At 26.2% G+C, this 27,037-nt stretch overlaps 6 protein-coding genes across 21 annotated transcripts in view; 3 read left to right on the top strand and 3 right to left on the bottom strand.

Annotated features, from left to right (window-relative positions):
• Nucleotides 1-1,016: 1,016 nt before the first annotated feature.
• LOC124432296 (putative fatty acyl-CoA reductase CG5065) lies at nucleotides 1,017-18,086 on the bottom strand. 5 transcript variants are annotated; one of them, XM_046981108.1, is made up of 10 exons: nucleotides 11,391-11,664; nucleotides 9,985-10,136; nucleotides 9,415-9,624; nucleotides 9,083-9,280; nucleotides 8,271-8,467; nucleotides 7,780-7,889; nucleotides 6,491-6,689; nucleotides 5,964-6,203; nucleotides 5,152-5,409; nucleotides 1,017-4,874 (listed from the first exon to the last, which is right to left on the bottom strand). In XM_046981108.1, exons 3-10 carry the CDS (start codon nucleotides 9,610-9,612, stop codon nucleotides 4,727-4,729), a joined length of 1,548 nt encoding a protein of 515 aa, XP_046837064.1. In that variant the 5' UTR covers nucleotides 9,613-9,624; nucleotides 9,985-10,136; nucleotides 11,391-11,664; the 3' UTR covers nucleotides 1,017-4,726. The 5 variants fall into 5 exon arrangements, with proteins under 5 accessions (XP_046837064.1, XP_046837063.1, XP_046837062.1 ...); XM_046981107.1 differs by lacking the exons at nucleotides 9,985-10,136; nucleotides 11,391-11,664 and adding an exon at nucleotides 18,018-18,086; XM_046981106.1 differs by lacking the exon at nucleotides 9,985-10,136.
• Nucleotides 16,021-17,506, top strand: LOC124432301 (biogenesis of lysosome-related organelles complex 1 subunit 4). Its single transcript, XM_046981125.1, has 4 exons — nucleotides 16,021-16,665; nucleotides 16,762-16,833; nucleotides 16,922-17,143; nucleotides 17,211-17,506. The coding sequence occupies exons 1-4, from the start codon at nucleotides 16,582-16,584 to the stop codon at nucleotides 17,304-17,306; spliced, it is 474 nt and encodes a 157-aa protein (XP_046837081.1). The 5' UTR covers nucleotides 16,021-16,581; the 3' UTR covers nucleotides 17,307-17,506.
• Nucleotides 18,028-20,140, bottom strand: LOC124432299. 8 transcript variants are annotated; one of them, XM_046981114.1, is made up of 6 exons: nucleotides 20,001-20,140; nucleotides 19,383-19,651; nucleotides 19,014-19,254; nucleotides 18,705-18,881; nucleotides 18,336-18,363; nucleotides 18,029-18,165 (listed from the first exon to the last, which is right to left on the bottom strand). In XM_046981114.1, the coding sequence occupies exons 2-5, from the start codon at nucleotides 19,605-19,607 to the stop codon at nucleotides 18,338-18,340; spliced, it is 669 nt and encodes a 222-aa protein (XP_046837070.1). In that variant the 5' UTR covers nucleotides 19,608-19,651; nucleotides 20,001-20,140; the 3' UTR covers nucleotides 18,029-18,165; nucleotides 18,336-18,337. The 8 variants fall into 8 exon arrangements, with proteins under 8 accessions (XP_046837074.1, XP_046837070.1, XP_046837076.1 ...); XM_046981120.1 differs by having other exon boundaries at nucleotides 19,383-19,550; nucleotides 20,001-20,128; XM_046981113.1 differs by lacking the exon at nucleotides 20,001-20,140 and having other exon boundaries at nucleotides 19,383-19,903.
• Nucleotides 20,048-21,717, bottom strand: LOC124432298 (transcription initiation factor TFIID subunit 11). The gene is made up of 6 exons (XM_046981112.1): nucleotides 21,480-21,717; nucleotides 21,243-21,392; nucleotides 20,858-21,123; nucleotides 20,689-20,776; nucleotides 20,514-20,610; nucleotides 20,048-20,444 (listed from the first exon to the last, which is right to left on the bottom strand). The coding sequence occupies exons 2-6, from the start codon at nucleotides 21,387-21,389 to the stop codon at nucleotides 20,311-20,313; spliced, it is 732 nt and encodes a 243-aa protein (XP_046837068.1). The 5' UTR covers nucleotides 21,390-21,392; nucleotides 21,480-21,717; the 3' UTR covers nucleotides 20,048-20,310.
• A 130-nt stretch (nucleotides 21,718-21,847) lies between these two features.
• On the top strand, nucleotides 21,848-22,914 carry LOC124432300 (frataxin homolog, mitochondrial). Of its 3 annotated transcripts, XM_046981124.1 has the most exons (4): nucleotides 21,848-22,180; nucleotides 22,280-22,403; nucleotides 22,489-22,695; nucleotides 22,782-22,914. In XM_046981124.1, the coding sequence occupies exons 1-4, from the start codon at nucleotides 21,954-21,956 to the stop codon at nucleotides 22,809-22,811; spliced, it is 588 nt and encodes a 195-aa protein (XP_046837080.1). In that variant the 5' UTR covers nucleotides 21,848-21,953; the 3' UTR covers nucleotides 22,812-22,914. The 3 variants fall into 3 exon arrangements, with proteins under 3 accessions (XP_046837080.1, XP_046837079.1, XP_046837078.1); XM_046981123.1 differs by lacking the exon at nucleotides 22,782-22,914 and having other exon boundaries at nucleotides 22,283-22,403; nucleotides 22,489-22,766; XM_046981122.1 differs by lacking the exon at nucleotides 22,782-22,914 and having other exon boundaries at nucleotides 21,849-22,180; nucleotides 22,489-22,766.
• Nucleotides 22,812-27,037, top strand: part of LOC124432294 — an 8,705-nt gene continuing 4,479 nt past the window's right edge. For 2 of the 3 annotated variants that reach the window (XM_046981103.1, XM_046981101.1), the window contains exons 1-8: nucleotides 22,812-22,951; nucleotides 23,195-23,279; nucleotides 24,352-24,616; nucleotides 25,174-25,318; nucleotides 25,433-25,632; nucleotides 25,746-25,852; nucleotides 26,120-26,341; nucleotides 26,869-27,037. The exon at nucleotides 26,869-27,037 is cut by the window's right edge and continues 35 nt beyond it. In XM_046981103.1, the coding sequence (XP_046837059.1) occupies nucleotides 23,205-23,279; nucleotides 24,352-24,616; nucleotides 25,174-25,318; nucleotides 25,433-25,632; nucleotides 25,746-25,852; nucleotides 26,120-26,341; nucleotides 26,869-27,037 (1,183 nt within the window). In that variant the 5' untranslated portion in view covers nucleotides 22,812-22,951; nucleotides 23,195-23,204. Of the gene's footprint in view, nucleotides 22,952-23,194; nucleotides 23,280-24,335; nucleotides 24,617-25,173; nucleotides 25,319-25,432; nucleotides 25,633-25,745; nucleotides 25,853-26,119; nucleotides 26,342-26,868 lie in introns of all 3 variants that reach the window. The other variant, XM_046981102.1, reaches the window with a different exon arrangement.

Here is a 27,037-nt window from a genome sequence, read left to right as displayed (position 1 = left end):
CGAAGTAAATATCTTCGGAACGAAAAATCGTAGAAACTTGAAACCAATGCCATTTTCAAGTATAATTAATTCTTTATTTATTTAAATATTGCAATGATATTGTTATAATAAAATCGATTTTGTTAATAATTTTTCAAATTGAATTTTTTTCATTTTCTTTTGTAATAAGGACATAACTATGATGAAATTATTAAAATTTTTATTATAATTATATATATTTTATTTTGTTTATTTAAAATCACCGCTATTACTAATACTATTACTATTAAATATGAACAGCTGTACTATAGGAATTATGAATGGAAAATAATATCTCCGGAATGAAAAGTCGTAGAGAGTTAAAATCAACATCGTTTTCAAATATAATTTATTTTTTATTTATTTAAATATTGCAATAATATTGTTATAATAAAATTGATTTTGTTAATAATTTTTAAAATTGAGTTTATTACATTTCTTTCGTAATAAAGAAGCATTATTATAATGAAATCATTTCAATTTTTTATTATAATTATGTAAATGTTATTTTGTTTATTTAAAATAAATAAAAATATTTAAATTATAATATCTCTTAAACTAATAATTTTTGAACGATACATTGATGCTTGAGAAAATGTCAAGCTACATCGACTAATGTAAACAAAAACATATGATCTCATTTATACAAATATAATTGATCTTTATGTAAGAGAGACCTTCACGTGTCTACCTGTAAAAATATTATTACTGCCATATTCTTCATATCTCTTAAAAAAACGAAGATATTCAAGGTGGTCAAAGTTATTGCCATACTTTTATTATTATTATTATTATTATTATTATTATTATTATTATTATTATTATTATTATTATTATTATTACAGAATGTATAACATTCGACATTTTTTATATTAGCAATTTAAATAAATTAAATTATTCGCCTCTGAAGAATTCATTAATTTTTTTTTTTTCATTTTTCTTAATTTTTTCCTTTCGACTCGCACAAACCAATGGCGCAAAGAAATTACTAATCGATATAAATATCGACAAATGGATTCACTTTCTTTATTTCACATGTGATATAAATTCATGAACACAAAAATGAAACAGACGTATATAATGAAAAACACAGAGAAACGTTAAATTTTATGATCTTTTTTATTTCTGAAACATTTTCTCCCTAACATTTCCCGAATAAATTGCTCCAGCAAAGTGGTTAGAAAGTGGTTTATTTGTGGGCTCGAATGAACGGAGAATAATAGGTCAAACGTTATGGGAAGACTAATGGAATTAAACGATTAACCATTACTTCATCCTTTTCGTCACTGCTACATTGTTAAATGTTGAGGAAAGAAAAAAAAAAAAGAGAAAAAAAATAAAAGAAATAAACGTCTAATTATAGCTATGCGCATCTCTGCAATTATGCATTTATCGTATCTTTAATCCTCAACATTTATCTTCCCGTTTATCTTGAAAACTTGTGGCCAAACCCATTAATTCCCGTTAATCGTTCATTCAATTTCAAGAATCAATCAAGATAAAAGATAAACAGTTTATTAACTTTAACATCCATACTGTGAGTAGAAAACGTGTGAACATTCACGTGTGTGTGTGTATTATTTTTCCGTCCATGCAAGCACTTCATTGCAAACAACATACACATTACTATAGTCGAAAATAATTCATGTCAAAATGTTTAAATTGTAATGGTAAAACCAAAAAACAAAAAAGAAGAATAAAAAAATATATAACAAAAGTTCGTTTATTTATTAATCAATCTGAAATTTAAATATATCTATCTAATAAGTTCTTATAGTAAATAACTCAATTAAAAGTTGAATTAAGAAAAGTCCCATCAAAATATATGATTAAAGTAAAAAAAGATTCTAGTATTTATAAATTAAACCATACGCCATGATCCTTTTCTTATATATTCGTCAGTAATCCTTGAACTTTCCGAGAACATATATATATATATATATATATATATATATATATATATATATATATATACGTCATATATTTATATACTCACGCCTTTTCACAAAATTAGTAAAAAGTAAAAAGAGCATCCAGGAATCTCTCTCTCTCTCTCTCTCTCTCTCTCTGATCGTTGAGAAAACGACGATAGGGTCGCGTGAATCGGGTCAATCTCGATTCTCTCGTCGATGGAATTTTAATGGTAAGGAAAAGCAAGTATATACGAAGAGAAGTTTAGACACGAAGGTCACCGAAGCGAATACAGAGAGAGAAAAAGAGAGAGAGAAAGAAAGAAAGGAGAGAGAGAGAGAGAGAGAGAGAGAGAGAGAGAAAGAAAGAGACTAGTATTTGATATGTTTCTTCCAAATTTTTTTGGAGATATATATCACTTTCAAAGTCGATATCTCGAAAGAGTCGTTATACGCATTTTATACGACAACAGAATGCGATCGTAAAGATAGAAGACGTATTGTAGGATTTATTGAAATAAAACGTGACAATAGAGAATAAGAAAGAGACAGAGGTAAAAAAATGAAAGAGACAGAGAGAGAGAAAGAGAGAGAGAGAGAGAGAGAGAAAGAGAAAAGGGAGAGAAAGGGAGAAAGAGGCTTCTTTAGTAAGACACTGCTGGTGGTCCGTTCTTGGGGGTGTGCGGGGGTGGATCAATAATGGAATGGGGTTTGGCTGGGATTTCTCAGCGCCATCCTGCCATACGATTTGGAACTAATAACTGTTGCTTCATTTCAAGCCCTTTTCTTTGTTTCATTATATCATTTGAAGGCTAACAATGCAATTTGACAATTTTCTAATTAAATATTCGTCCTCACTTCAATCTCTCTCTCTCTCTCTCTTTTTTTTTATTTTTTACCTTTGTCTCTCTTTTACCCTCTCTTGTCACGTTTTATTTCAATAAATCCTACAATACGTCTTACTTCTTTACGATCGCATTCTATTGTATAAAATCCGAATAACGACTCTTTCGAGATATCGATTTCGATAGTGATATACACATCCAAAAATATCAAATACTAGTCTCTCTTTCTCTCTCTCAATATATATATATATATATATATATATATATATATATATATATATTTCTCTTTATCTCTTCGTCTCTTTCACTCACTCATCCACATCTCTTTAAAACGTCATATAAATATTCTTTTATAAGAGACTCTTGAGAATGTGATTTCATGCTTGATCGCGAACACTTCCTCCGATATGATTGACTTTTTCTAACGATAAAATTTCTGCTTTCCCATTCTCTCTCTCTCTCTCTCTCTCTCTCTCCTTGTTTCGTTACTTCAATGATAAATTATATGGCCGTTCATATCTCTCTGGATCATTCATACGTCGAACATTATCACGTAACGTAGATACGTTTGAAAAATCAGCTAAAAATATATTCTTCCATTCACATTTTCGATTCGATGGTTATATTAGTGATGATCTCTTGCGTAATATAATTGCGGAAAAGCTTGGGGGAAAGAAAAAAAAGGGGTAATATAGATACCCTTTCCCCGTCGGTGACCGTAAAGCCAAGTCAACGAAGTTAAATTTTAACGTGAAAATCAATGCACGTCGTGCAACCATACGTAAGTACTTTACCGTGTACCTGTCTGTGTATCAGAAAGATAGAAGGAGAGAGAGAGAGAGAGAGAGAGAGAGAGAGAGAGAGAGAGAGAGAAGAAAAAAGAAGAAGAGAGGGAAAACTAATCGGGAGCAAGATAATAAATAAAAAATAAACCACTTTGAAATTGTACAGAAATCTTGTATACATAAATATATACATATATATATAGAAAACTTTTGTACTTACTTTTATATACTTTTTAATACTTTTTAATAATTATTTTTTATTTATTATCTTGCTCTTGATTAGTTTCCCCCTCTCTTCTTCCTTCTCTTTTCTCTCTCTCTCTCTCTCTCTCTCTCTCTCTCTCTCTCTTTCTGATACATTTTTTTTCTTTACTTTGACGTACGTAGGCGTATCTATATTTGGCCAATATCTAAGATCCACGTACTCAACGAAGCTTCAATTTATTTACGAACTACGATCATTCCCTTAGAAGATTCTTTCTTTCCTGTTTTTCCTTTTTTTTTTTTTCTTTTTTTTTTTCTTAACAAAAAACAGCACACCAACGCAGGAAAATCCAATTTCTCGTATCTTAAACACTTGTACGTACAAATGAAATATATATATATATATATATATATATATATATATAAGAAAACAAAAAAAAGAAAATAAAAGAAAAGATCTATTCGAAATCATTTGGGGTCCCTTTGTATTGTATTAATATATTGTATATTTGATTTATTTGAAGCAGTATGTTATTCGTCGATATTGTTATCGATAAAAGACGAACTAATTTTGTACACTTTTAAATCTTTCTTTCTTTTTTCTTTTTTTTTTTCTTTTTTTTCTTTTTAATTTTTGTCCATCTTTCGACATTTTTCTCCATTTCTATTTGTATTTTATTTTTTGATTTTTTTTCTTTTTTTTTGATTTTTTACTTCGCTATATATATAAAGATGGGGAAAAATATCGGAAGATAGAGAAAAAGTAAAAAAAAAAAAAAAGGAAAGAAAGATTCATAAATATACAGAATTAGTCAGTCTTTTATCGATAACATACTACTTCAAATAAATCAAATATACAATATATTATATTAATACAATACAAAAAGACTCTAAATGATTTTTAATGGATCTTTCCTTTTGTGTTGTGTTTTTTTTTTTCTATTTTCTTCTTAACACAATACTCCTAAATAACATTACCCAACAATGGCAGCATCTTGATCTTATTTATGAGGTAATCGACGAAAACCTGAACAAACTCGCAGTGTTCGTATATAAAATAAAATATCCCGAAGTAGAACAGATATACCGTTGTGATGTGAATGATGTACATTCTACAAAAAAAAGAAAGAAAAAAAAGAACAGAAATAAAAATGAAGAATAGCAATAAAAGAAAAGCGAAAAAAAGAAAGAGAGAAAAAGAGAGAAAGAGAGAAAGAGAGAAAGAGAGAGAGAGAGAGAGAGAGAGAGAGAGAGAAAGTGTGTAGATAACGATTATAGAAGAAAAAAAATAAAATAAAATAAGAGAAAAAGAAACAGATGGATTATGAGAAGATAGAAGATAGAAAATAAAAAAAAAAGTTTTTTTTGTGTATCGATGATAATATTTACATCCTTTGATGAATGCGTGCTCTCGGTAAAGAAGATAAATCCTCTTTCATGCAATATTGCCTCGCACCCAATATAATAAACTTCATGTACTCTAACATGTCGACATTCGTTGCATCAAATTGAAACAGTTCCCTATCCTTTGGATTCATGTCACCCCATAAGTTCAATAGATTCATATTGTGAAACTTCCATTTTCGCGTGGTGAAATATTGAAGGAAATCGAGGCCATTCGAAATTTTTTTTTGAATATGTACCATGCTGTAAAAAAATAGAAAAGAAAAATGATATAAATAGATAAGGGAAAAAAAAAATTAAAAAAGACGAATAAAAAGAGAAAATCCATCGATCGATCCTCGAATCTCAAATTTACTTTTACCATTTAGAAATAATAATAATAATAATAATTATTATTATTATTTTTATTTTTATTATTATTATTATTATTATTATTATTATTATTATTATTATTATTATTTTTATTATTATTGTAACATAACATTGATCGATATACTTTGAATACAATGTTAATATTAATGATTACATATTAATACAAGTCATTTATTGATTATTTTATAAATTAAGCTTTCAATGTGTATTATAATGAGAACATATTAAATTATGTTATATTATTATCATATCAAAGTTAATAAACTTACTTTCCTTTTCTTTTTTTTTTCTTTTTTTTTTTCAAATTTGTATTCAAATTTTTAAATCGTATTGTAAAACAATAACAATAAATTATTTAAATCACATAATAATTAATGCAAATTTAAAATGTAATACGATAATGTTAAAGATAAATATTTACTTACAATCTTTTTTGACAAAATATTAACATCAGGAAGTCGATTAGATAAGCCGGTATAAGGTGAAAGAAGAAGACAAACAAATTATGAATGAATTTGTTTTTCCGTATATTGCCGTCCGGATACCATATCTGTCCTTCGAAAGGATAATCATAAATAATCTCTTTTCCCTTCTCTAAAATTTGACCCCATGTCATTCGTTCTATACTTGTCTGGGTAATATTGTAAACCGGACAGTTTGTCAATCTGTATAAAATAAAAAGTCATCATTGTTATTTTACTTTTTTTTCCAACATCTACGTCAAACAATGCCTTTGCAGTATTGAGTTCATTCATCAATTTTTTATATTTTAAATAAAAGATTCGTGTGCTCGTTAACGTGATGGGGAAAAAAAAAAAGAAAACAAAACAAAAGAGAATAACGAAAGGAAAAAAGAGAAAAAAGATTGCATAACCAATCGCGATGAATTATTTATCGTATTCATATATATGCCAAATTATATTTAAAAATTAAATTTAATGTATCTACTTACTTGTTACGATCTATGCTTATCTTATATGCTATCACGATTAATGCATTAATTGCCCAGTCAACGGGTATAACTTCGGCATGATAATTAGGGTTACAATGCATCGACCTAATTACACCTTTCCCAGCACCAATAATGATACCTATCGGCCCGTTCAAATTATCCACCCAACCTGGTAAAGGTTCACTGATAGCCGGTAAAACTGTAAACATCGTTGTCCCTTTTAATTTGATCTAACGTGTCTTTTCATTTTTCTTTTTTTCTTTTTATTATTATTATTATTATTATTATTATTTAATATTAGATTTTTAATAGTATCCATCGATTAGGCAAATTTCAAATTTCATTGAGAACTTAATATTATTTTATTTCGCACAGAGAAATGATAAATATTATCTTTTAAACAATTTATATTGCCTTTGATCGACGTAATATATATATATATATATATATATATATATATATATATATATATATATATATATATATATATATATATATATATAATAGAGATTAATGTCGTACAAACAAATGTATCTAATATTATGACAGATTTTAGTAAAAAAATTTTTTACTCTTTTTTAATTCTGTTTATTTTAGATATACTATAGATCGTCAATGTCCGTACATCTAGTGTTAAAAAAAAAAAAAAGAAGAGAGAGAGAACAACAAGAAAAAAAAATAGGGGAAAAAAAAGCAAGCGGAAACAAAAGCGGATTTTGTAGCGAAGAAAAGAATATTTCTCACAATAAATGATAACTCTGATTGTTCAATCGTTCTCATAAATGAAAATCATGAAAAATAGCACTTACATAGTATTATAACATCTTCATCTCATTTCTATTCATGACACGTGTATATCAATACATTTTTTAAAATGTTTGTATATAACATGAATCAAAAAATCTACAAAATATATAACAAAAATTCAAATCTATATTTGTACATAAGTATGTGCGTGCGTGTATGTGTGTATGTGTATGTATATATGTATGAGTACGTATAAATATATAAGGCTTTTCAAAGTGTATCACATATCCGTTTGTCAATAATTTTTGCTCGAGTACGCGTGATGATATATATATATATATATATGCATATATAATATAAATGTCGAAGGATCGATCGATCTGTACAAGGCTGTCTTTATAATACACGATCGAAATGATCAAATAACCTTTCCTTTACTTGGCATTGTCCTTTATCAAAATTCTTATCATGAGATAACAGGTCATGCTCTCTAAGTTCATAAGATCGAAAAATCGATTGTATTAAATATTAATTATATTTACCAATGGATGGTCTTGTTATGACAACTGGCATATGGGGATACTCATCAGCGACCAGATTCTCCGTCAAACATTTCGTGTACGTGTAAGTATTTGGATGCGGTGCTATTAATCTGCGATCGTAAAATTACAAAATAAAAACATTTACGTATAACGGCATTATAATAAATTTTATTCTATTGGACGTGTAGATAAGAAAAACAAAAAAAGAGGAAAAAAAAAGAGAAAAAACATATAAATAATGGAGTATTATTTTCGATATAAAAAATATTAACTTATGAAATTACTAAGTATTTTCAATAAAAAAAAAAAAATATATATATATATATATAAATATACTAATACTGTTTATTTATTACTTATTTTGAAAAAGAGGAAGAAAGAAAGAAAAAGAGAGAGAGAGAGAGAGAGAGAGAGAGAGAAAGAGAGAGTAAATGTGAAATGAAATAAAATTTTAAAACCGATTTAAGCTGTCCATCGGTTTAATTAATTACTTAGACGTGACGAGATTGACAACGTCTTCCTCCATCCATTGAACAAATTTTATGACGTCCTGAGAATCATTCGGCGAATCGTAAACTCGTTCACCTAGCTCCTTTTGATCAACATGACAAAAGGCCGTACTCAGATGCACGAATGCCTCCAGCTTTTTCATGGCCTTACCAAGTTCCAATACTCTCTTCGTGCCGACCTTGAAGATTAAACCTAACGTCATTCAACATCTCTGATTAATTAAATAATCCGTAAGCATTTTGAATTATTTCGAATCTGCACTATCACTACGTATCTTTCAACTTTAAATATTTTTATTAATCTTATTGGTTAGAAGGAAGAAAAAATAATAAATAAAATAGAAAAGAAAATAATGACAAACGTGAGATCGTTAATATTCCATAATACCAATGTGATACCATGACATACATCCATATTTCAAATGGAAATTAATATCCAAAGGTTAATATTTCCCAATCACATGTTATAATTATTATCAGTATAGTATACTTCAATTAGTATAAGTTATATATATATATATATATATATATATATATATATATATATATATATATACAATATTTTCTTGTCAGAAAATTAAATGTTAGTTAATAAAATAAAGATTAATGTTAACTTATTAAAATATCTCACATTTAGTATAATTTATAATAGTTTACATTACAGTATAATTTTTGTTTATTATAATTTTTCACAGAGACGAAGAACAAACATTTGATAATGCAGAATTAAAAAGAAAAAAAAAAAAACAGGATGAAGAAAGAAAAAAACATATTTATAAAATCGATCGATTTACCAAGTTAGATTCGATGGCGTCCTTTAATTTAGCCTCTAATCTAACCGCGGCTGCTAAATTAAAAACGATTTGAGTTTCATTAATTAAACACTCCCGTTGTTCATCGCTGAGACCGAGATTGTTCAATAAAATGTCTCCAACTAAAGGTATCACTTTTTTTATAATTTCCGGCTTTTCTTTTCGCAATCTTAAGAACAACTGAAATAATACATATCCTTTAAAGGAAATCAATTTAATAAAAGAACTTAAATATCTTTTAAAATAAATAAAAAAAAGAAAGAAAAAAGAGAAAAGAAAAAATTGTAAATATTCGTAAATAAATTAAAACCCACCGGTAATTTGAACATATCTTCTATACGCGAATCTGGACTGTGACCTCTTTTGGGTCTTATTAACATATAAATTTTATCAAGATTGTCACAGGCATACAATAATTTCTCAATAAGAACTTTTCCCATGAAACCGGATCCTCCAGTAATAAATATAGTCTTGCCTTTATAAAACGATTGTATCTCGCTACACTCTTCCATGATTTTTCTTTTCTATTAACAAAAACATCGTAAATAGTAATTCAATCGAGACGTGATCATCATTAGAAAATTTGCAAAAATTTTATATCGCGAGTTTATTTTCACAACTATTTCTTAATTTATTATACTATATTTCAAAAGCATAGAAATATCCTTGAATCTCGAAAAGTTCTGACGATTTCCATAATGAAGTAATACGAATTTTTGCAAATTTCTCTTCAGGTATAAGCACGTAAAAAAAAAAAAAAAAAAAAAAAAGAAAGAGACAATTCATGCTATTCTAATCACTACTGGGAATCTTTAAAAGCGATAGTAACAAGTGCAACAGTATTTCCATCGAGAAGGTCTAACAGTAAATAGGTGAAAGTATACCTTGAAAGTCTAGAAAGAGACTGGTTCTGTGTATGAGTTAAATCAAATGAACGATCTTTAATACTTTGCGTATTGCATTCATGGACAAATTCTTTTTCAATCAGTCAATAAGTATTTAAAATTAATAAATTTCTCTATTTTTATTTTATTATCTAGATAATAATAAGAGAAAATTCATATAAAAATTATATTATTCTAATGCTATATTATTAAATTATATTATCTAATAATATTAATTATTTTTATAGCAACCTTTTTATCTTCAAAAATAAATAAAAAAATATATATATTATTTGTAAAAATATTTGAAAATATTCAATTAATCGTTCATTATTTGCCATATCATGATCACATAATCGTAATCACATTTTGATCAAGATTAATATTGAAACGATGAAATAAAAATTCAAAGATCGTTTTTCTTCCTTTCTTCGTTTGTAAATTAATCCGTTTCATGATACTAATTTCTAATTATTCAGGAAAATTTCTTGCACGATCAGAATCATCAATCTCTCTCGGTAATAAACAAAATCAACATTCTACAGGTCGATCGTATATCTCAATTTTAATGGTACATGAGTGTGTTGGTGCATATTACATGTCGAATTCATACGTGCATGTACTCCATAAATGACATCCTGAATGACAACGTCGACCCATCAATAGATTTATGGTATATACATACGCTTTACGAAAGGACATTTAAATCCGCTTTTAATAGAGAGAAGATAAACAATGACAGGATGTTACGAACCTGTTTGTCAAAAAAAAAAAAAAGAAAAAAAAAAGAAAAAAAAAATAAAAAGAAAAGAAATATCTGAAATAATTAAATCATTTGATATCCTATACAATATTAAAATATATTTTTCAATTCTTTCGTGCAAACATTCGAACAGAACGTACATTTTCCAATCTCTTATTTCAAGAATTAAAAAAATTTCAAAATTATTTTAAAATCATTTTTTTCTCAAATCATTGTAAATAAGATAATATCTCTATAAACAATGTAATTTTAACTTTACGAAAATGCACTCGATTGCTCTTAACGACCGATTATTAATCTCGGCTAAAAAATGTTATACTTTTGTAAAGCAAAATGAAAACAAAAAGGAATAGGATAAATAAGAAAGCAAAACAATGCAGAAAAAGTAACGATATATCGTAAAAAATACAATCGATCAGGATTACATTCGTTTGTGACATTTTAATAAAGTAAATCTAATATTCTAATATCTGAAATTTAATATTCTAGTATCCATTAACGATGAGATTATTATATTTTATCGTAGAAAGAACAATCACTCTCTCTCTCTCTCTCTCTCTCTCTTTCTCTCCCTCTCTCTATCTTACACATACATATACATACAGGCACGTACAAATTTACCATTTGCATTCGACTTTCTTACCTTTTGCAACAACGAGTTTCCTTAAAGAGATAAGAAAAAGTATTTTCTACGATACGAAATTATAATCGATTTTAAAAAAAGAAAAAGAAAAAAAGAAAAACACGAAAGAACAATTAGTACGATCTCACACGTTGGCCTTTCAAATGAATAATGTTGAATACGGACGAGCGTAGAACAGTGAACGACACAGAGTTCACGAGCTCACTGAGCTCCTGAGTAGACTCCAATGAACTTATGTATGTATATTATGTTAGTACTATAACGTTTTTACAAGCTGAATACACTTGCATACATGGATATATTTAACTTCTTCTCCCTCTCCATCCCCCTCTTCCCCCCTTCCCCCCGTAATGTTGAAACGTAAAAAAAATAATAAAAATTTCCAAGATAACATTCTGTTTTTTCCTTTATCATTTATTTATATGTTCATTGTATTAATTTGTTCTTTATTTCTTCTCATTTCTTTTGTCATGATCAACTTATATTCTCGTAAAAAATAGAAGACCGATCCTTAAAAATGATATATCTATTCTCGAGAAGAAAACAAAAAAAAAAAAAAAAAAAAAAAAAGCAAGAAAGAAACAATATTTGCTCTGTTATTAATATTAAATGTTCAATCGGTTTTTTTTTTGTTTTTTGTTTTTTGTTTATTATCAGACTGAATTACATTTAAGTAGCGGAATCGATTAAAAAAAAAAAAAAGAAAGAAAAATTGTTCTAAGTAATGGAAAACATGTCTATTATTTGTAATTAATGCAAATGTTCTTTTTTTTCTTTCTTCCTTTTTTTTTTATTTTTTTTTCTTATTAACGAGCTTGACAAAGTCAATACGAGAATGAATATATATGCTAGGAAAGATATTGTCGAGAAAGAATAATTTAATGCGTTCTCCTTTGATGCCATGCACTTTTCAATTCTAATTGGCCTCCGTATGCTTATTGCTAAAATAGAAAGCCGAGACTATCGTATGCAATAAGTCGTAACTCTATATACATTAAATATATATATATATATATATACATACATACATGTATGCGTGTGTGTGCCTGTGTGTATTTACTTTAAAAATATTACCAAATTTTATTTACATCTTCTCTTTCCTCTTCCTCTTTTTTTTTTTTTTTTTTTTTCAAAAAAGTAATATTTCCAGATTCATTGAAATTCCATTAGAAAAGACATTAGAATTGCAAAATGACAGCGTAAAATTTGATGTTATGTAAATCCGGAATAAGTGAACGAATTTCATTGCTCCATTTACTTTCGAAATATACATTAACATAATATATATATATATATATATATATATATATATATATATATATATATATATATATAAACATACATACAGAGAGAGAGAGATCTTAGTCGCAAATAGATATCTTAATCGCAATTAGATATACTTTTATTTCCTCCCACCTAGATAAATCTTCAAATTGACTTTACGTTTCAAGGAATACAATTTCGACTTTATTAATAAGACGATACTTAAGTACAGTAATCAAAGTATCACAAAAGAATATTTAATATTTAACCTATTTAGTTCTTTCGAACGATAATTATAATAATTATATCTATATGATTATCAAAATTTCTAACGGGATTGAAGAAAAATTGTATCTATGTAAAAAAAAAAATCAATGAATAATGATCAATAAATCTATTGAAAGTATCTCTATCCTTCTCTTTTTCTCTTATCTTTCTGTATATATATACGAAATACATTTCGTAACACAATGACACATCGATGCTAAAAAAATATTAAGGGTTATTAGCATACTTCAAATATTTTATGCAAATTTGTAATTTTTGTAAAAAAAAAAAATATATATATAACTTAAAAATTTACCATTACATATACATATATATATATATATATATATACGCATTTATACTTTAACTATTAACGAGTTAATATTTATCCAACTCATTTACCTAAATCAAACTTATGTTACGAAATAAGTCAAATATTCTAAAGAAATTCTAAAAGCATGTACGTTCGAAGAAAAATATCAAGTTTCTCTCGATGATATAATATTATTTAAATACAATTTAAATTATTATTAAAAAAAAAAAAAATATATATGATCGTTCATGGTTACCGTTTAACCAGACTTCCGATTACTGAACGAACAAAACGTTCCCTTTCACTTTATTCTTATTGCTATTGTTTATTGTTACTTTCGCTTTTTCGTACGACCGTTCGTTCTTCCACGTGTTCCAGTAAAAAGAAGAAAAAAAAAAAAAAGGAATCGACGATAAGAAAGAGAACAAATAAGGAAAAAAGAAAAAAAAAAAACAAGGCTACCATAGAGCGCCAAATTTATACTTTTTTTTTTGATTCATTACACTTACAATTATATTCTTTATGGTGACTTCAAAAAATGTGTTCAAATAAATTTTTTTCTTTTTCCTCTTCTTTGTTTCTCTTTTTCTGTATCTTTTATATAACTATCTTATAAATGTATTTTGAATACTTAATGAGTCAAGAATATGTAATCATTGTTATCGTACGATCAACGATATCGGTTGATTACGTTACAATGACATTTTGATCTCATAAGAAAGACAAATGTTTTTTTTGTTATACTTTTACATAAACAAATGTAAGCGTAGAAAAAGTAATCTACGTATAAGCGAGAAAAGTATTACGTAATCATATATTATAATAGAGCGTATTATAATAGAGCGAATACAGTGATATAAATTTACGAGTACAATAATACAAATATACTAATCGAATAACGGAAAAAATAATAAATAATAAAAAATACTAAACATATAAATGTGTATTAGAAGACACGTCAAACTTTAAGAATTTGGAATAATTATAAAAAAAAAAAAAAAAAAAAAAAAATTGGTATTTGCATCGTAGAGTATTTTTCAAAAAATTAAAAACATTCAAAAGAAAATTAATTATGATGAATATTTAATACGACCGACACCTATCAAGAAATTAATTATTTTTTTCACGTTCAATTGTTTTACTATTTTATAAGAAAAAATTTGTCAATGCTTTTATCTATATATATATATTAAATATATTAAATATACATTATAAAAAAAAAAGAGAAAAAGAAAGAGAAGTGCAATTCATCAAATTACGACAAAAAAATCCATAATAGATATAGTATATATATATATATATATATATATATATATATAATGGGAATAGAAACTCGCGATAGAAAGGATTTCTATCGTAAATCTCGTATATATAGTTTTCTTTTTTGACATCATGCTCGTGATCATGCAAGTGAATTTTTCATTCCATTTCTATACTACAGTTACGTCCTACTGCTTCCTAGATTCACTAACTTTCGCTTATGGTTTCAGCCAAATTAATAGCGCTTTTATTCAATGTCGAAAAGATCATCGGTTAAGTTATGACTTAATTAAATTCTCGTTATAACTTTTATTTTCTATTATATATACTTAATTAAGTCATTAGACCGTCGTAAATTTTATTATTCCGTATACTTAACTAACTCATTAAATCGTCGTAAGTTTTGTCACTTAACTTCTGTTTTATTAATGCGTGTGTTTTATATGCTTCCTATTATATTATTCATAGTACGCAGATCCTCTTCTCGCCTCTCCATGGAACATTTCGATCGATAAGCTATAATTTAATAATTAATAAAAAAAAAAAAAGAAAAAAAAATCTAAAGTTGTCGAAGTAAATTTTTGAAATGATCATTAAAACAACTTGTAGAAAAATTAAAAGCGTAATCTTTAGTTAATACGTATATTTTTCCTAACATGAATTATTCATCGAATTAATTAATTAACGATCGAACGATTGTATTCGATCTGTAATAATATCTAAATCTCGCATAAGATAGAAAAAAAAAAAAAGGACATGATTTTACGTTAGATGATCCCACAAAAACGTAATCTTCGTTATCCTCTTACGTCGGTGCAAATCATATTTCATTGTCATCTATTCTTGCAATTGAGATTCATGACGTCAAATATAAAAGGTCTTTATCATACATAAAGTATATAATCGATGATCATTAAACTCGTGTTAACTTTGCGTGAAATAACGTAAATATATATTTTCATATACAATCGACATTTATTTTTCAATCAACAAAATACGAGCTAACAAACAATCATGTAAAAATACTGTAATTATATTTAATTATTTCTACTACCTGAAATTTTCATATAACATTTTTTGTCAACCAATAAATTTTGTGTTATATATATATATATTTTTTTTTTTCTTTTTTCCTTTTCTTTTCTTTTAGAATAAAAATAATTATATGATGACAGATCACCATAAAAATACAATGTAATTATAAAAGGAAGATGTATGGTATTATGAGTACCAGAAGGAGAAGTGTAGAAAGGCATATTAAAAAAAAAAAAAAACGCACACACAGGACTGTTATAAAGTGAAAGGGAGAAATGTTGTTGAAACGTTCGGAATGCCGTTTCGAAAGCACCTAAAATCACTTAAGAGGAAAAATAAGAAAAGGTTAAAAATTAATATAGATCAAGTTACAACTACCGACAAATAAATATTATAAATGTATATTTTATTATTATTACAAATAATAACTACGTATATCTATGTACGTATGAACGTATATACGCGCATACGTAAATAGAATATAGAATAGAAGCAAATAATAATTATTTATTTATCTTTTTTTTCTTTCCTTCTTTTTTTTTTCTTTTTGACAAATCACCACAAGTTTTTCACTTCGATCATAAAGTATTAAAAATAGAAATTTCATAATAGCAAAGATATATAAATGAGGCTTATTTAACTTAAATAGAGTTCAATAATATATTTTTGTACTATCGTGTTACGCAAAAAAAAAAAAAATAAATAAATAAAAAGAAAAGGATATATTCAAATCCCCGCTCGATTAAAGTATGTCATTAACACTTGTCAAAGCGCAAGCGCATCGAAATCATAGTAAAGCTAACTCTAATGAAATTTTATATTAAGGATAAAAGAAAAAAAACATATATATATACATGCATGTATATATATATATATATATGTACATGTATTAAAACTAAGAAACTCTAAATGTTTCTTTGCCCGATTAATGATATTTGTCATTTAAAAGCGCGTATATTGGCACTGTGTTAACGTCAATAATAGTGTGTAGAGATTCAATCTCTTTCAACGTTATATATATTGCATTATTATTATTTTGAAATTTCCGAAAACATGTCTTCCTCACATAATGAAAATATGATAGAAGAATTAGCAAAGGATTATGCAGATTATGCGAAAGTCAACTTATCCGTTAAGGCGAGCAATATGTTTTATAACCTTTAAATCATGTAAACATATATAATCTATAATATACATATATAATTAAATTTAAATTTATTTCTTTATTTTTAGATGAAACAATTTCATGAAACAATCGAAGATGTTATGATACGTTTAGAAGAATTTCAATCAATTGTTGCAATGGTTAGAATGAGATAAAATTAAAACTATTTGATCTAGTTGATTATTAAATATATCTTAGTTATCTATAATATCATTTCTTTTTACATAGGTTCAAGCTGAAAGTTCAGAATGTATGAATGAACACATTCCAAGGATACGACATATGCAGAAAGAATTAGTAACACTTTGTAGAAAAATAGATGCACTTGAACACGTCCTTATAGCAGCTAATGTAAGTTTGACAGCATTAGAAACAGCTGTTGACACTGCGGAAGCTGAATTGGGTGTTACGGATAGATTTTTTGGTATTCTTAATCCATTATCTTTTTTTGTAAGTATAAATTGTATCTGACATTTAACAAGTAAGATTTTACTGCTTATATAGAATCTTCTTACAGAAAAAAAACCAAGAATCTGTGATAGGGAACAAACAGCAGCAAACATTTGAACCTCCAACAATTTACAGAACAGAAGATTATTTTAATGCGGAGTAAATTAATGTCTTCCATGACCGAGTGATTCTAAATTTAAACTTTTTTAAAAAGCAATTAGAAAAATTTACTTGCTATAATATGAACTTTAGATTTAAACATTTTTTTTTTTTTTTTTAGGATATATATGATTTACAATTAAAATTCCATGGCCAAAATTTTTATATTTATATTTTTATGTTTTTTCTTATACATTTCCTATAGCAAAACTATAAAATATATTAAAACTGTATTTATTAATCTATCTATTTATTGTGAGTAATATTATTTTATATTAATATTATTATTATTATTGATATTATTTATGTTATTATTGTATTTTGATTATCCAAACATAAGGATTTTTATCTTCAAAACTTTTCTATAGTTTTATTATACAAATCATATTCTTTCTAAAACATTAGCTTTGATGATAAAAAGAAATTCTAGGTTATATATATATTCTTCCAATAGAGAATTAAAATATAATGAAAAAAGAAAAAAAAAAAAGAAAAATATTCTTTATTCATTGAAAATTCTTAATAATAAAGTATTAAATAAAGATTAGACAAAATATAATAAGATAAAATAAATATAACCTTATTGACATTTTCATTTTAATAATATAAAGGATGGTTAATTTTTATTCCAATAAAAAAATTTACGAGCAATGATATCATTAAGAAGAATTTAAATGAGTAATAATTGATAATTTATAAAATTATAATTACTTACATCTATTTCTTGGCCGAATATAGACACTGATTAAAAACTAATAGCATCTTCTCTCACATTCCTCTCGACATCCAAAATCATGTTATAAATTCGATATTGTGCTATGACTGTGTCGAAACTTTTTAATGATCGACACTGGATAATCGATCTGAAAATTTAAAACATAGAGCAAATTAATTAAATGTCATATATTAATATGTCATAATTAAAATATTTCATTAATTAGATCATAATAAATACATAATTATTATTCATATTATGGAAATGATGTAAATAAATAAATGCTATTAATGTATATATTGCATTATTATAAATAACCTTTATTTTCTTCCTTCCCTTTTGGTACCTGCAAAAGATTTGAATATCGTCTATTCCATATATATTTTATATAAATAAAATTATGACAATATATTATTTCTTAGGTAATTAATAATTCCCTATGCATATACATTAAAAATTTTTCATATTATTCAATAATTATTATGATCATATCACTAGTTTTATTATAATGATTATTCATCAAAAAGTATTATTAAGTATAAATATAAAATTATAAAATAATAGAAATTTTAATATGTTCAACAATAAACATGATAAGCATGAGAGAACATTAATAACTTGTTAAATTGTAAACACCTAATTACAGACTTCATTTCTTTGATTTTAATTTTTGTTAAAGCTTAATACCCAGCCAACTTAAGAAACCTTTATCGCATGGTTTAAGATGACAAGTCTTTATTTGTACTTTTTTTAATCCTTTAATGCAATCATCAGTTATGCAATGACGCCAACGAACTTGTTGTCCACATCCACATGTTACACTACAAGGGCTCCAAATACCCCAATCGTCCCAATCATCTAAATCTAAAATAAGAAATATATTAAAAACCTTTGTATATTCTATTTTACATAAAGCAAAAACAAATAAAACAATTAAATACAACGACACAATAGCAAATATATCATTTATGTGATCCTTTCATTAATTTATATTACATTCTTTGTCAGGTTCTTCATCATCTTCATTATCACTCTGTTTTCTTTGTCGTAAATGATAATATTCAGATGTAGTTGCTTTCACGTGTCTTTTCGAATCCTTTTTATATGTAGAAAAATATTCAGAAATATCTCGTTCACCATAAATAAGTAATTTTCGTTGATGATGATATTTCTCAAATGGACGAATATATTTTTGCAGTGTATAGGAATGTTTTGATTTTGATTTAATAGGAAACATCTGTAAGTATGATATATATTTTAAAGTATTCAATATTAAGAGTATTACTTTCTATTTTATTTTCAATTAAATTAAGAAAATATTTTCAATAAAATATTTGTCTAATATTATTCCTTATGAGAGCTTACTTTTTGCCTATGAGAAAATGTAAATTGATTTGTTAATGAATAATTAGACCTTTGTAACGTGCGATTATCTTTGACACAGATATTAATGTTCTTATATATTTTAGGTATACATTTCTTCCAAAATTTAATATCATCGAATTTATTTAACATAAGTTTATCATCTATACCCTGTAATATTACACAACCTAAACAATACGTTAACAATAACGCAGAGAGCACTTGCATATCATGTTTCGTTCGTTCGTGCGATGCATTCGCGACTAAACATTCTATAAAAGTTGTAAGATTATTGGTAAGTATAACAGGTTACAAGTGTGAAACAAATAATAGTATGATATTATAATACTTCATTGAATTAATTATAGAGAGAAGTTATCTCTAAAAAAATCACAAATCACTTTGTTTTTTTTTCTTTTCCACATATATTATCAACTTATATATTATATATTCTACATATATATTTTATATACAATATTAGATACAAAACTTTCTCTCAGGTGTAACAAAATAAATGAATAAAACGCAAGAGAAAGAGAGAGAGAGAAAAATCGTAATTTTAATATATAATAACATCATTTAATAAAAGTTAACCAAAAAATATAAAGAGACAAATCTTACGAATATAGCTAATATATAATCTCTTGGATATAAAAATCTTTTACATGTATGATAAAGTAATAATTATATTTATTTTTAAGAACACACGTTTTTTTTCTTAACAAGAAATTTTTATACATAGTTCAAAAGAATATTAAAACAAATATTATATTGTCCGCCATCTTTCTGTATTCCATAGAGTATGGTTATGTTAGCTGACTTCAGCGACATGTACGGATAAAATATGAACTACGATTGCTATCCCCCATTACCATTATATCATCTGTATATAAACTTACATAGTATGAGAAGAAATAATATTATATATTATCTATAATCTAAAGAATGCTTTATGTGCACGTCCATTTGGTATTTGACCCTGAAGTCTTAATCTACGAACTGCTTCCCTTAAATGTTTGGGTTGTAATGGTCCTGTTTCACCATTAGCTTCCATTACATCTAAAGCTACAATAATGTGTGATTATTAAATAAAATTATTATTTATAAACTTATATAAGTTATATATAACTTTACCTTCTTCTACAATTTCACCAACAAATACTTTAGCAATACCTGACATTGCTATAACAACATTCTGTGATACAGAACAACCTGTTATAGTTTGCATAATCTGACACATAGAAAAGAATATATATACATACATGATATTATTATAGGACATCATTATTTTATAATTTTTTATATTTACCCTCTTTATAGCTGCTTTTGGAAATGCAGCTCTCCTATACATTTCATATCTATCTAACTGATCTTCCGTAAAATTAGAAACAAGTACTCTAAAACATAAAATTTGTAAAGAAAATACTACAATAATATTTTACTTGTATATATTTGTAATATAAAACAAATATATTTACTGCATTTTCTCCCTTTCCTCCTCTTCTAACTCTTTTTTACTTTTTTCTTTACTTTCTCTTCTTTCTTTAATACTAGTATGATTAACATGAGGTAACATAATATCATTGCCAAAAATATCTTCTGTACTTGGTTCTTCTTCTTTATTTTCAATTTCAATTTCGTGCTTTACTATTTCCAATTGATCATCCATTGTCATACATATAGAATTAGAACCTACTTCTTCAGCATCCGATTGAGATTGAGAACTCATAGCATCCAGTTCTCCCTAAAATAAATATACTGATTTTAACACATTGATTATATGAACTTATATCTTAATTTAATTATAATACTTATTATTAATATTATTATTATTATTATTATAACCTAATAATAATAATTTACCTTTATTGGTAAACCATCTACGTCCATATTTTCAATATCCTTAGACGTTGTAGAATTTTGTGAAATATTAAATTTTTCATCTTTATCATCTATCTCAACGTGCTCACTTTCATTTCCAGAGTCTTCTTTACCAAATAGGTTATCCATTTTCTAAAATATCATAATTTTTAATGAACAAACGTTCAAAAATATCTGATAAATTATTAGATAAAATATTTAGAATAAATTAAAATGTACCTATTAATAATGTCAGATCTTATGTGGTATAAAAATTAAACATTTCTTCACTTATAACGTTTCTCTATTAAAAATGTTAACCATTAAATAAAAGCTATAAACTTTGTAACTTTAAAAGTTCAAACCGATTTAAATTAAGGATATGAAATTCATACTGTAAATAATATGTTACGTATAGTGTTAGTTTATCAGTTTGATATTAGTAAAATATTATTAGAAATAGATTGTTACGTTAATGCTATCAGGAATTAGAACAAAATATTTGTAAATATCTACAGTGTATATATATATATATATAGATACCTTACTTATCAACTATCGGTAAGTATTATTCATAAATACTTTAGTTTTGATGTTAACCACGTGCTCTAACAAAATCCTTAAAAGAATTCTTGTGTGATTTGTCGCATAGTTTTCACTTAATACTTTGAATGATTTGTTTGATCGATACGATAAATTTCATAGAAATAGATCATGTTTCAAACAGTGATACAATCTACCGTATTAAGGAAAGTATCGAATAAATTATCAACTAAAATTACGCATAACATTTTATCAAGACACATTTCAATTAACTATAAAAACAATGTTGGAGGTTATGATAACGTATATTCTACAAGATATATAAATATTAAAAATAATTTGTTATTTCATGTACCTCTTTCTTTGTATAGTTCACAAGTTGATTATATGAACTTAGAGTAAGTATAAAAATATATATACATATATATATATATATAAACTGTAAGAAAAATATTACATTATACTTATTAATTTGTAATTTGTTTTTCTTTTTTTAGTAGAAATCTTACTCTTGTAGAATTTGAAAAGATTTCAGATACAACTCTTGAATCCTTAACAGAATATTTTGAGGATGTGATTGAAGAAGCTACGCATTTGGAAGATTCAGATGTTTCTTATGGAGTATGTAATAGAATATGTTTAATCTTATAAAGAGAGAAAAAATATATTCTTTATTGTTAATATTAAATAAAAATTTATGATTTAGGATGGAGTATTGACTGCTAAATTTGGTAATCCATATGGCACATACGTTATAAATAGACAAACACCAAACAGGCAAATTTGGCTTTCTTCTCCGACATCCGGACCAAAACGTTATGATTTTGTAAAGGGTAAATGGGTTTATAAGTATGATGATAAAACTTTGCACGAGCTTTTAAACGATGAAATATCATCTATTGTAAAAAAAAAAGTATGTTTTGACAAATGTTCTTACAGTGGTAAAGAATAATATAAAAATATCAATATATTGATATCAATATATTTTTGTGTATTAAGTATATAGAAACTGCCAATTTTAGAAAATAATTTATATTCATGTATGATAACGTATATATACCAAATGGATACATAATAGAATACCATATATATGTTTACATAATATTTATGAAACTAAATTAGCAACTACATAAGAGATAATTCGATGAACATTGTTGAAAACTTAACATGTAAGTATTTTGAAAGATATTGTAATTATATTATGCGTTTAATTATTTACTTATTTATTTATAGTATAGTTCACTTTAAACAATAATATATATATATATCAATTAGTATAAAAGCTTACGTAATTTATTTAAAACAAGATCTATTTGTAATATTAAAACTGTATACTTATTTAAATGTAAATATAATAGTACTAATAAATCAATTAGAATATTTCCGATAAAAAGTTTTGACTTTTTTAATAGATAAACAGCCATGGAGATTATGGAAGATGGGAACTTAGTAGATCGCGTTAGAATTTTATTGCAACGGGACATGCAATATTATCAGGTAATAATCGAAATTAATTAATAATAGATCAATTTCTATTATTTCCGTATGTTTGATTTTGATCAATCATATTTATTTGATAATTAACGAAATATGTAGGTCCATATTTATCATTTATCATTATTCCTTTTAAATTAATTAATCGGCTACCATCATTTTAATTCGTTCCGTTTTCCATTTGGCGCAATATGACTAAGACGAATTACAATGAAATTCAAATAAATACTTATTATTAAAAAATTAAATAATACCAAGTACCTTTGGTTAATGCTAATGAGTTCGTTCATTCGTTCGTTCGTTCGTTCGTTCGTTTGTTCGTTCGTTCGTTCGCGTAGGCGTTCCATACAATAATTATTTGAGAGATATAATTACTCGAAGATGAAGCTTATTTTATTTACACATGTACATTTGGAAATCACTTATAAACGTGGCAATTAGGAAAGCAAATATCCTTTGATATAATAAGTTCAACGTCATGGACAATAAATTATTGGATCGTAAAGAAGAGAAAAGAGAGAGAAAAAAAAAGAAAAAGAAAAAAAAAGAAATCATATGCGAATACAGGGAAAGAAATTTCATCGGGAAAACAAAATGTTCGTTTCTTCTTTTATATACGAATATAAATTTTCGTGTATAAACAACCCCTAACTCGCTTCGTTAACAAAGGCTGTGCATTCAGACGTATATAGCGTGTAATTAAATCAGCACGCTTTGCCATCGTTTAAATAAGATACCCTTATCTTCTTGTTAGTTTATATCTATATGTTTATATTTGAAAAACTAAGACATTTAAGCTTCTGTGATTATCGTTGTTGTTGTTATTATTGTTAATATCTGCAAATAAATGCAAATCAATCGTTTAGATCGTTTTATCAATGACGCGCATGGTAAAGTAACGTTAACGTCAAATTAGAATTGAATTTGTAAACGTGGAATAGGAAAAAGTTTTTAAGAGAAATAAAGATTTCTTTTCTTTTTTTTTCTCTCCTTTTTTTTCTCTCTTTCCTTCTCTCTCTCTCTCTCTCTCTCTCTCAATAAACATTTCAAAGTACGTAGTTATTTGCGTGTGTAGGAGATGCAGACAGTACTGAGAGAAGCTTTGTGCATTCGCGTCAGCGGTGGAAAGCTCGATTTTCCGAGACACGCCTCGTTTGCAGCAATTAAAATAGTTATGTGGTGGGAGGCTGAATTTTTGATCACATTTAAAAGGCCTTCAGGATTAAGCAATGTCAAATGCAAAACTACAACGGAAATCGAGACGGACGATGGAGTCGTTAAAAATATTCTACCGACCGAATTTGTTCATATGGTCGTCGATACAGCCGATCAATTGCTCGGTATATTTAATTATCTAATATTTACATAAATTATTATTACAGAATTTTTCTATATTACATTAATTATATTCGATTATATCATCCATTCGTTCATTCTGTGGATGATTACTTTTTTTTTTCTTTTTTTTTTTTTTTTTTTGATACATTAATTATATTTCCATCATATAATTCATCCCTTCTGTACATGACTTGTTTACGATACATGAATTATTTACAAAATTTCAGTATATAGAAATGGGTCGAGTATATAAGATGCACTTTTGTTTTTTTTATCACAGATTTGTAAACAAAATTTTTAAAGGGTTTTTTTTTTTTTTTTTTTTTTAAGAGAGTGGAACTCATCCATCGTTTTCGAGTCATTTAATAAATCCAGCAAAATAATTTCGACAATAGCAATGCATCTCTTCCTTCTGTGAAAATTAATCGAATAATGATAATTTATATCGTAAAATGAATACAAACAATTTATTGTTATCGAATAAATTAAATAATGTTATTATGATCGATTAGATTAATTTAACAATAATGTTCTCTATACGATCTATAAATATTTTCAGAACATTTGCATACGTTGATACAGGAGTGTCTGGATCATGCTGATTTGACCGTTCTTACGGCTACGTTAGGAGCAGCGGCATTGATAAAAAATTGTCTTTGGTGTTACAATCAGCATATTAAAAATGTCGTTTCTACCGGAATAAGGTACTCTCGTTATAATCTGTCATTTTTTTTTTTTTTTTATATACGCTTCAAATGCAATTGGTGTTTAATACTTTTTTTTTTTTTTTTTTAATTTTTCCATTATCACACACGAAGCGAGAAAATAAATAATTGTTACAAGTCTTATCAAGAAATGACGGAAGCTGTCGCAGAAAGATTACTTGACTTACATTGCCGTTTAATCTCTTTATATATACTCAATGAAGCTGATTCTCTCGATTGGCATAGTAATAAGTCCTTCTTCGAAAAGGAAAGATGTTCTTTTGTAATACAAATGTGGTGGCTCTATATGCAAGGTAAATTGTAAATGTAACAAAGACAAAAAATAAAAATACAGAAAGCAAAAAGAAAATAAAAAAAAAATAGAACGTAATAAAGATATTTGTTTCGTATGAAAACTTGTGTTTAGGAACAAGAGCAGATTTATGGGAAACTGTACCTCCGCAAATGGCACAACGTGTATTCATGGGAATGTTAAACGAGTCTCTGTCTATCATCGTAACTCGATTTATTTATGTAAGATTATTTAAAAAAAAAAAAAAAAAAAGAAATATATATATACAATCCGAATATTTTGAAATAGGTAAACGTTATCTTTCACTTTTATTTGCAACCCTGTTGTATGATGATTGTATAAAAAATGAATGTATATTATTTTTATTATGACATATATGTATATATATATATATATATATATATATATATATAAATTATTTTATTTTGATTATTTAATATATAGCTGTTTGTTATATTTTTATTATTATATATACATATATGTGTTAGGGTCGACCTACGTTGGCTAGATCCGAACAATTTTGGACAGATGCATTCAACGTTCTCTGTTGCACTGGATATCTCACTTTAGCTGCCTGCACTGAGAGTGAAGAGATGATAGGTATCCAATCGAATAAATTACCAACTGTTATAAGGGATGTGCATGCTAAATGTAACGAGTTGCTCGTTTGCTTATTATTTCGTGGTACACCATTGGAAGATTTGTATCAGGTAGAAAATAATTTAACTTTATAAATCTAATTAAAATGTTAATAATAATATGTATGTATATCTTTCATTTTATTTCTTTTTTTTTTTTTTTTTTTTTTTTTTTTTTTTCAACGTTATATATTCTTTCCCAAATTTTCAATAAGCTCTCAAAGATCATCGAATACGATTATTAATTGATAATTGCATTGCATGAACGTAAATATCATTAATTTTGAAAATGTTAAACTTCCAGAGGTCTATCGATTGAACTTTGTTGAGAATTTAAATAACGACTACTAATACATTGAATGCTACATTGTTGAATGTTGTATCGTGGTAAATGGTCGAATTGTCGATTGCTTATTATGCAAATATTTTTCAAATCGATTTCTCGTATTTCTATTTGTCTTGGTGCTTTGTGAATTCATACTTCGAATATACTTTGCTAGTTCGTAAATTCAAAACAAAGTACTTAAATATTCTCAATTGTTTATGCACTTTATGTACATACATACGTATGTTTTAGTGTTAATCTTCTTAAATTTTAGGCTTATCGTAACGGATTGGAAAATTTACAAATATTACAACAACGACGTGGTCCTTCTCCTTGGATATTAATATGCGTTCCACATTTGTTAGGTAGATCTAATTTAGACGTACAATTAGACGATCTAACCGAAGATAGAATCGTGATTTTGGAATTGAATATACTTAGGA

Source organism: Vespa crabro, chromosome 24 (genome assembly GCF_910589235.1).
Source record: "Vespa crabro chromosome 24, iyVesCrab1.2, whole genome shotgun sequence".
In the NCBI taxonomy this organism is placed as follows: domain Eukaryota; kingdom Metazoa; phylum Arthropoda; class Insecta; order Hymenoptera; family Vespidae; genus Vespa; species Vespa crabro.
The sequence above is the reverse complement of the archived record's forward strand: the minus strand, read 5'-3'. Positions and strand labels throughout refer to the sequence as shown.

Coding starts and splice junctions, on each gene's coding strand:
- LOC124432296 (XM_046981107.1), bottom strand. CDS start 9,612: ATGGAAGAGTGTAGCGAGATACAATCGTTTTATAAAGGCAAGACTATA. Junction 8,468..9,082: donor ACGCCATCGAATCTAACTTG/GTAAATCGATCG, acceptor TTAATCTTCAAG/GTCGGCACGAAGAGAGTATT. Junction 6,690..7,779: donor CATAACAAGACCATCCATTG/GTAAATATAATT, acceptor CGATGTTTACAG/TTTTACCGGCTATCAGTGAA.
- LOC124432299 (XM_046981114.1), bottom strand. CDS start 19,607: ATGCAAGTGCTCTCTGCGTTATTGTTAACGTATTGTTTAGGTTGTGTA. Junction 19,255..19,382: donor CATTTTCTCATAGGCAAAAA/GTAAGCTCTCAT, acceptor TCATACTTACAG/ATGTTTCCTATTAAATCAAA. Junction 18,364..18,704: donor AGGTTTCTTAAGTTGGCTGG/GTATTAAGCTTT, acceptor AATCTTTTGCAG/GTACCAAAAGGGAAGGAAGA.
- LOC124432300 (XM_046981122.1), top strand. CDS start 21,954: ATGTTTCAAACAGTGATACAATCTACCGTATTAAGGAAAGTATCGAAT. Junction 22,181..22,279: donor GTTGATTATATGAACTTAGA/GTAAGTATAAAA, acceptor TTCTTTTTTTAG/TAGAAATCTTACTCTTGTAG. Junction 22,404..22,488: donor ATTCAGATGTTTCTTATGGA/GTATGTAATAGA, acceptor TTTATGATTTAG/GATGGAGTATTGACTGCTAA.
- LOC124432298 (XM_046981112.1), bottom strand. CDS start 21,389: ATGGATAACCTATTTGGTAAAGAAGACTCTGGAAATGAAAGTGAGCAC. Junction 20,611..20,688: donor CAAAAGCAGCTATAAAGAGG/GTAAATATAAAA, acceptor TCTATGTGTCAG/ATTATGCAAACTATAACAGG. Junction 20,445..20,513: donor TGGTGAAATTGTAGAAGAAG/GTAAAGTTATAT, acceptor ACATTATTGTAG/CTTTAGATGTAATGGAAGCT.
- LOC124432301 (XM_046981125.1), top strand. CDS start 16,582: ATGTCTTCCTCACATAATGAAAATATGATAGAAGAATTAGCAAAGGAT. Junction 16,666..16,761: donor AAGTCAACTTATCCGTTAAG/GCGAGCAATATG, acceptor CTTTATTTTTAG/ATGAAACAATTTCATGAAAC. Junction 17,144..17,210: donor TTAATCCATTATCTTTTTTT/GTAAGTATAAAT, acceptor ATCTTCTTACAG/AAAAAAAACCAAGAATCTGT.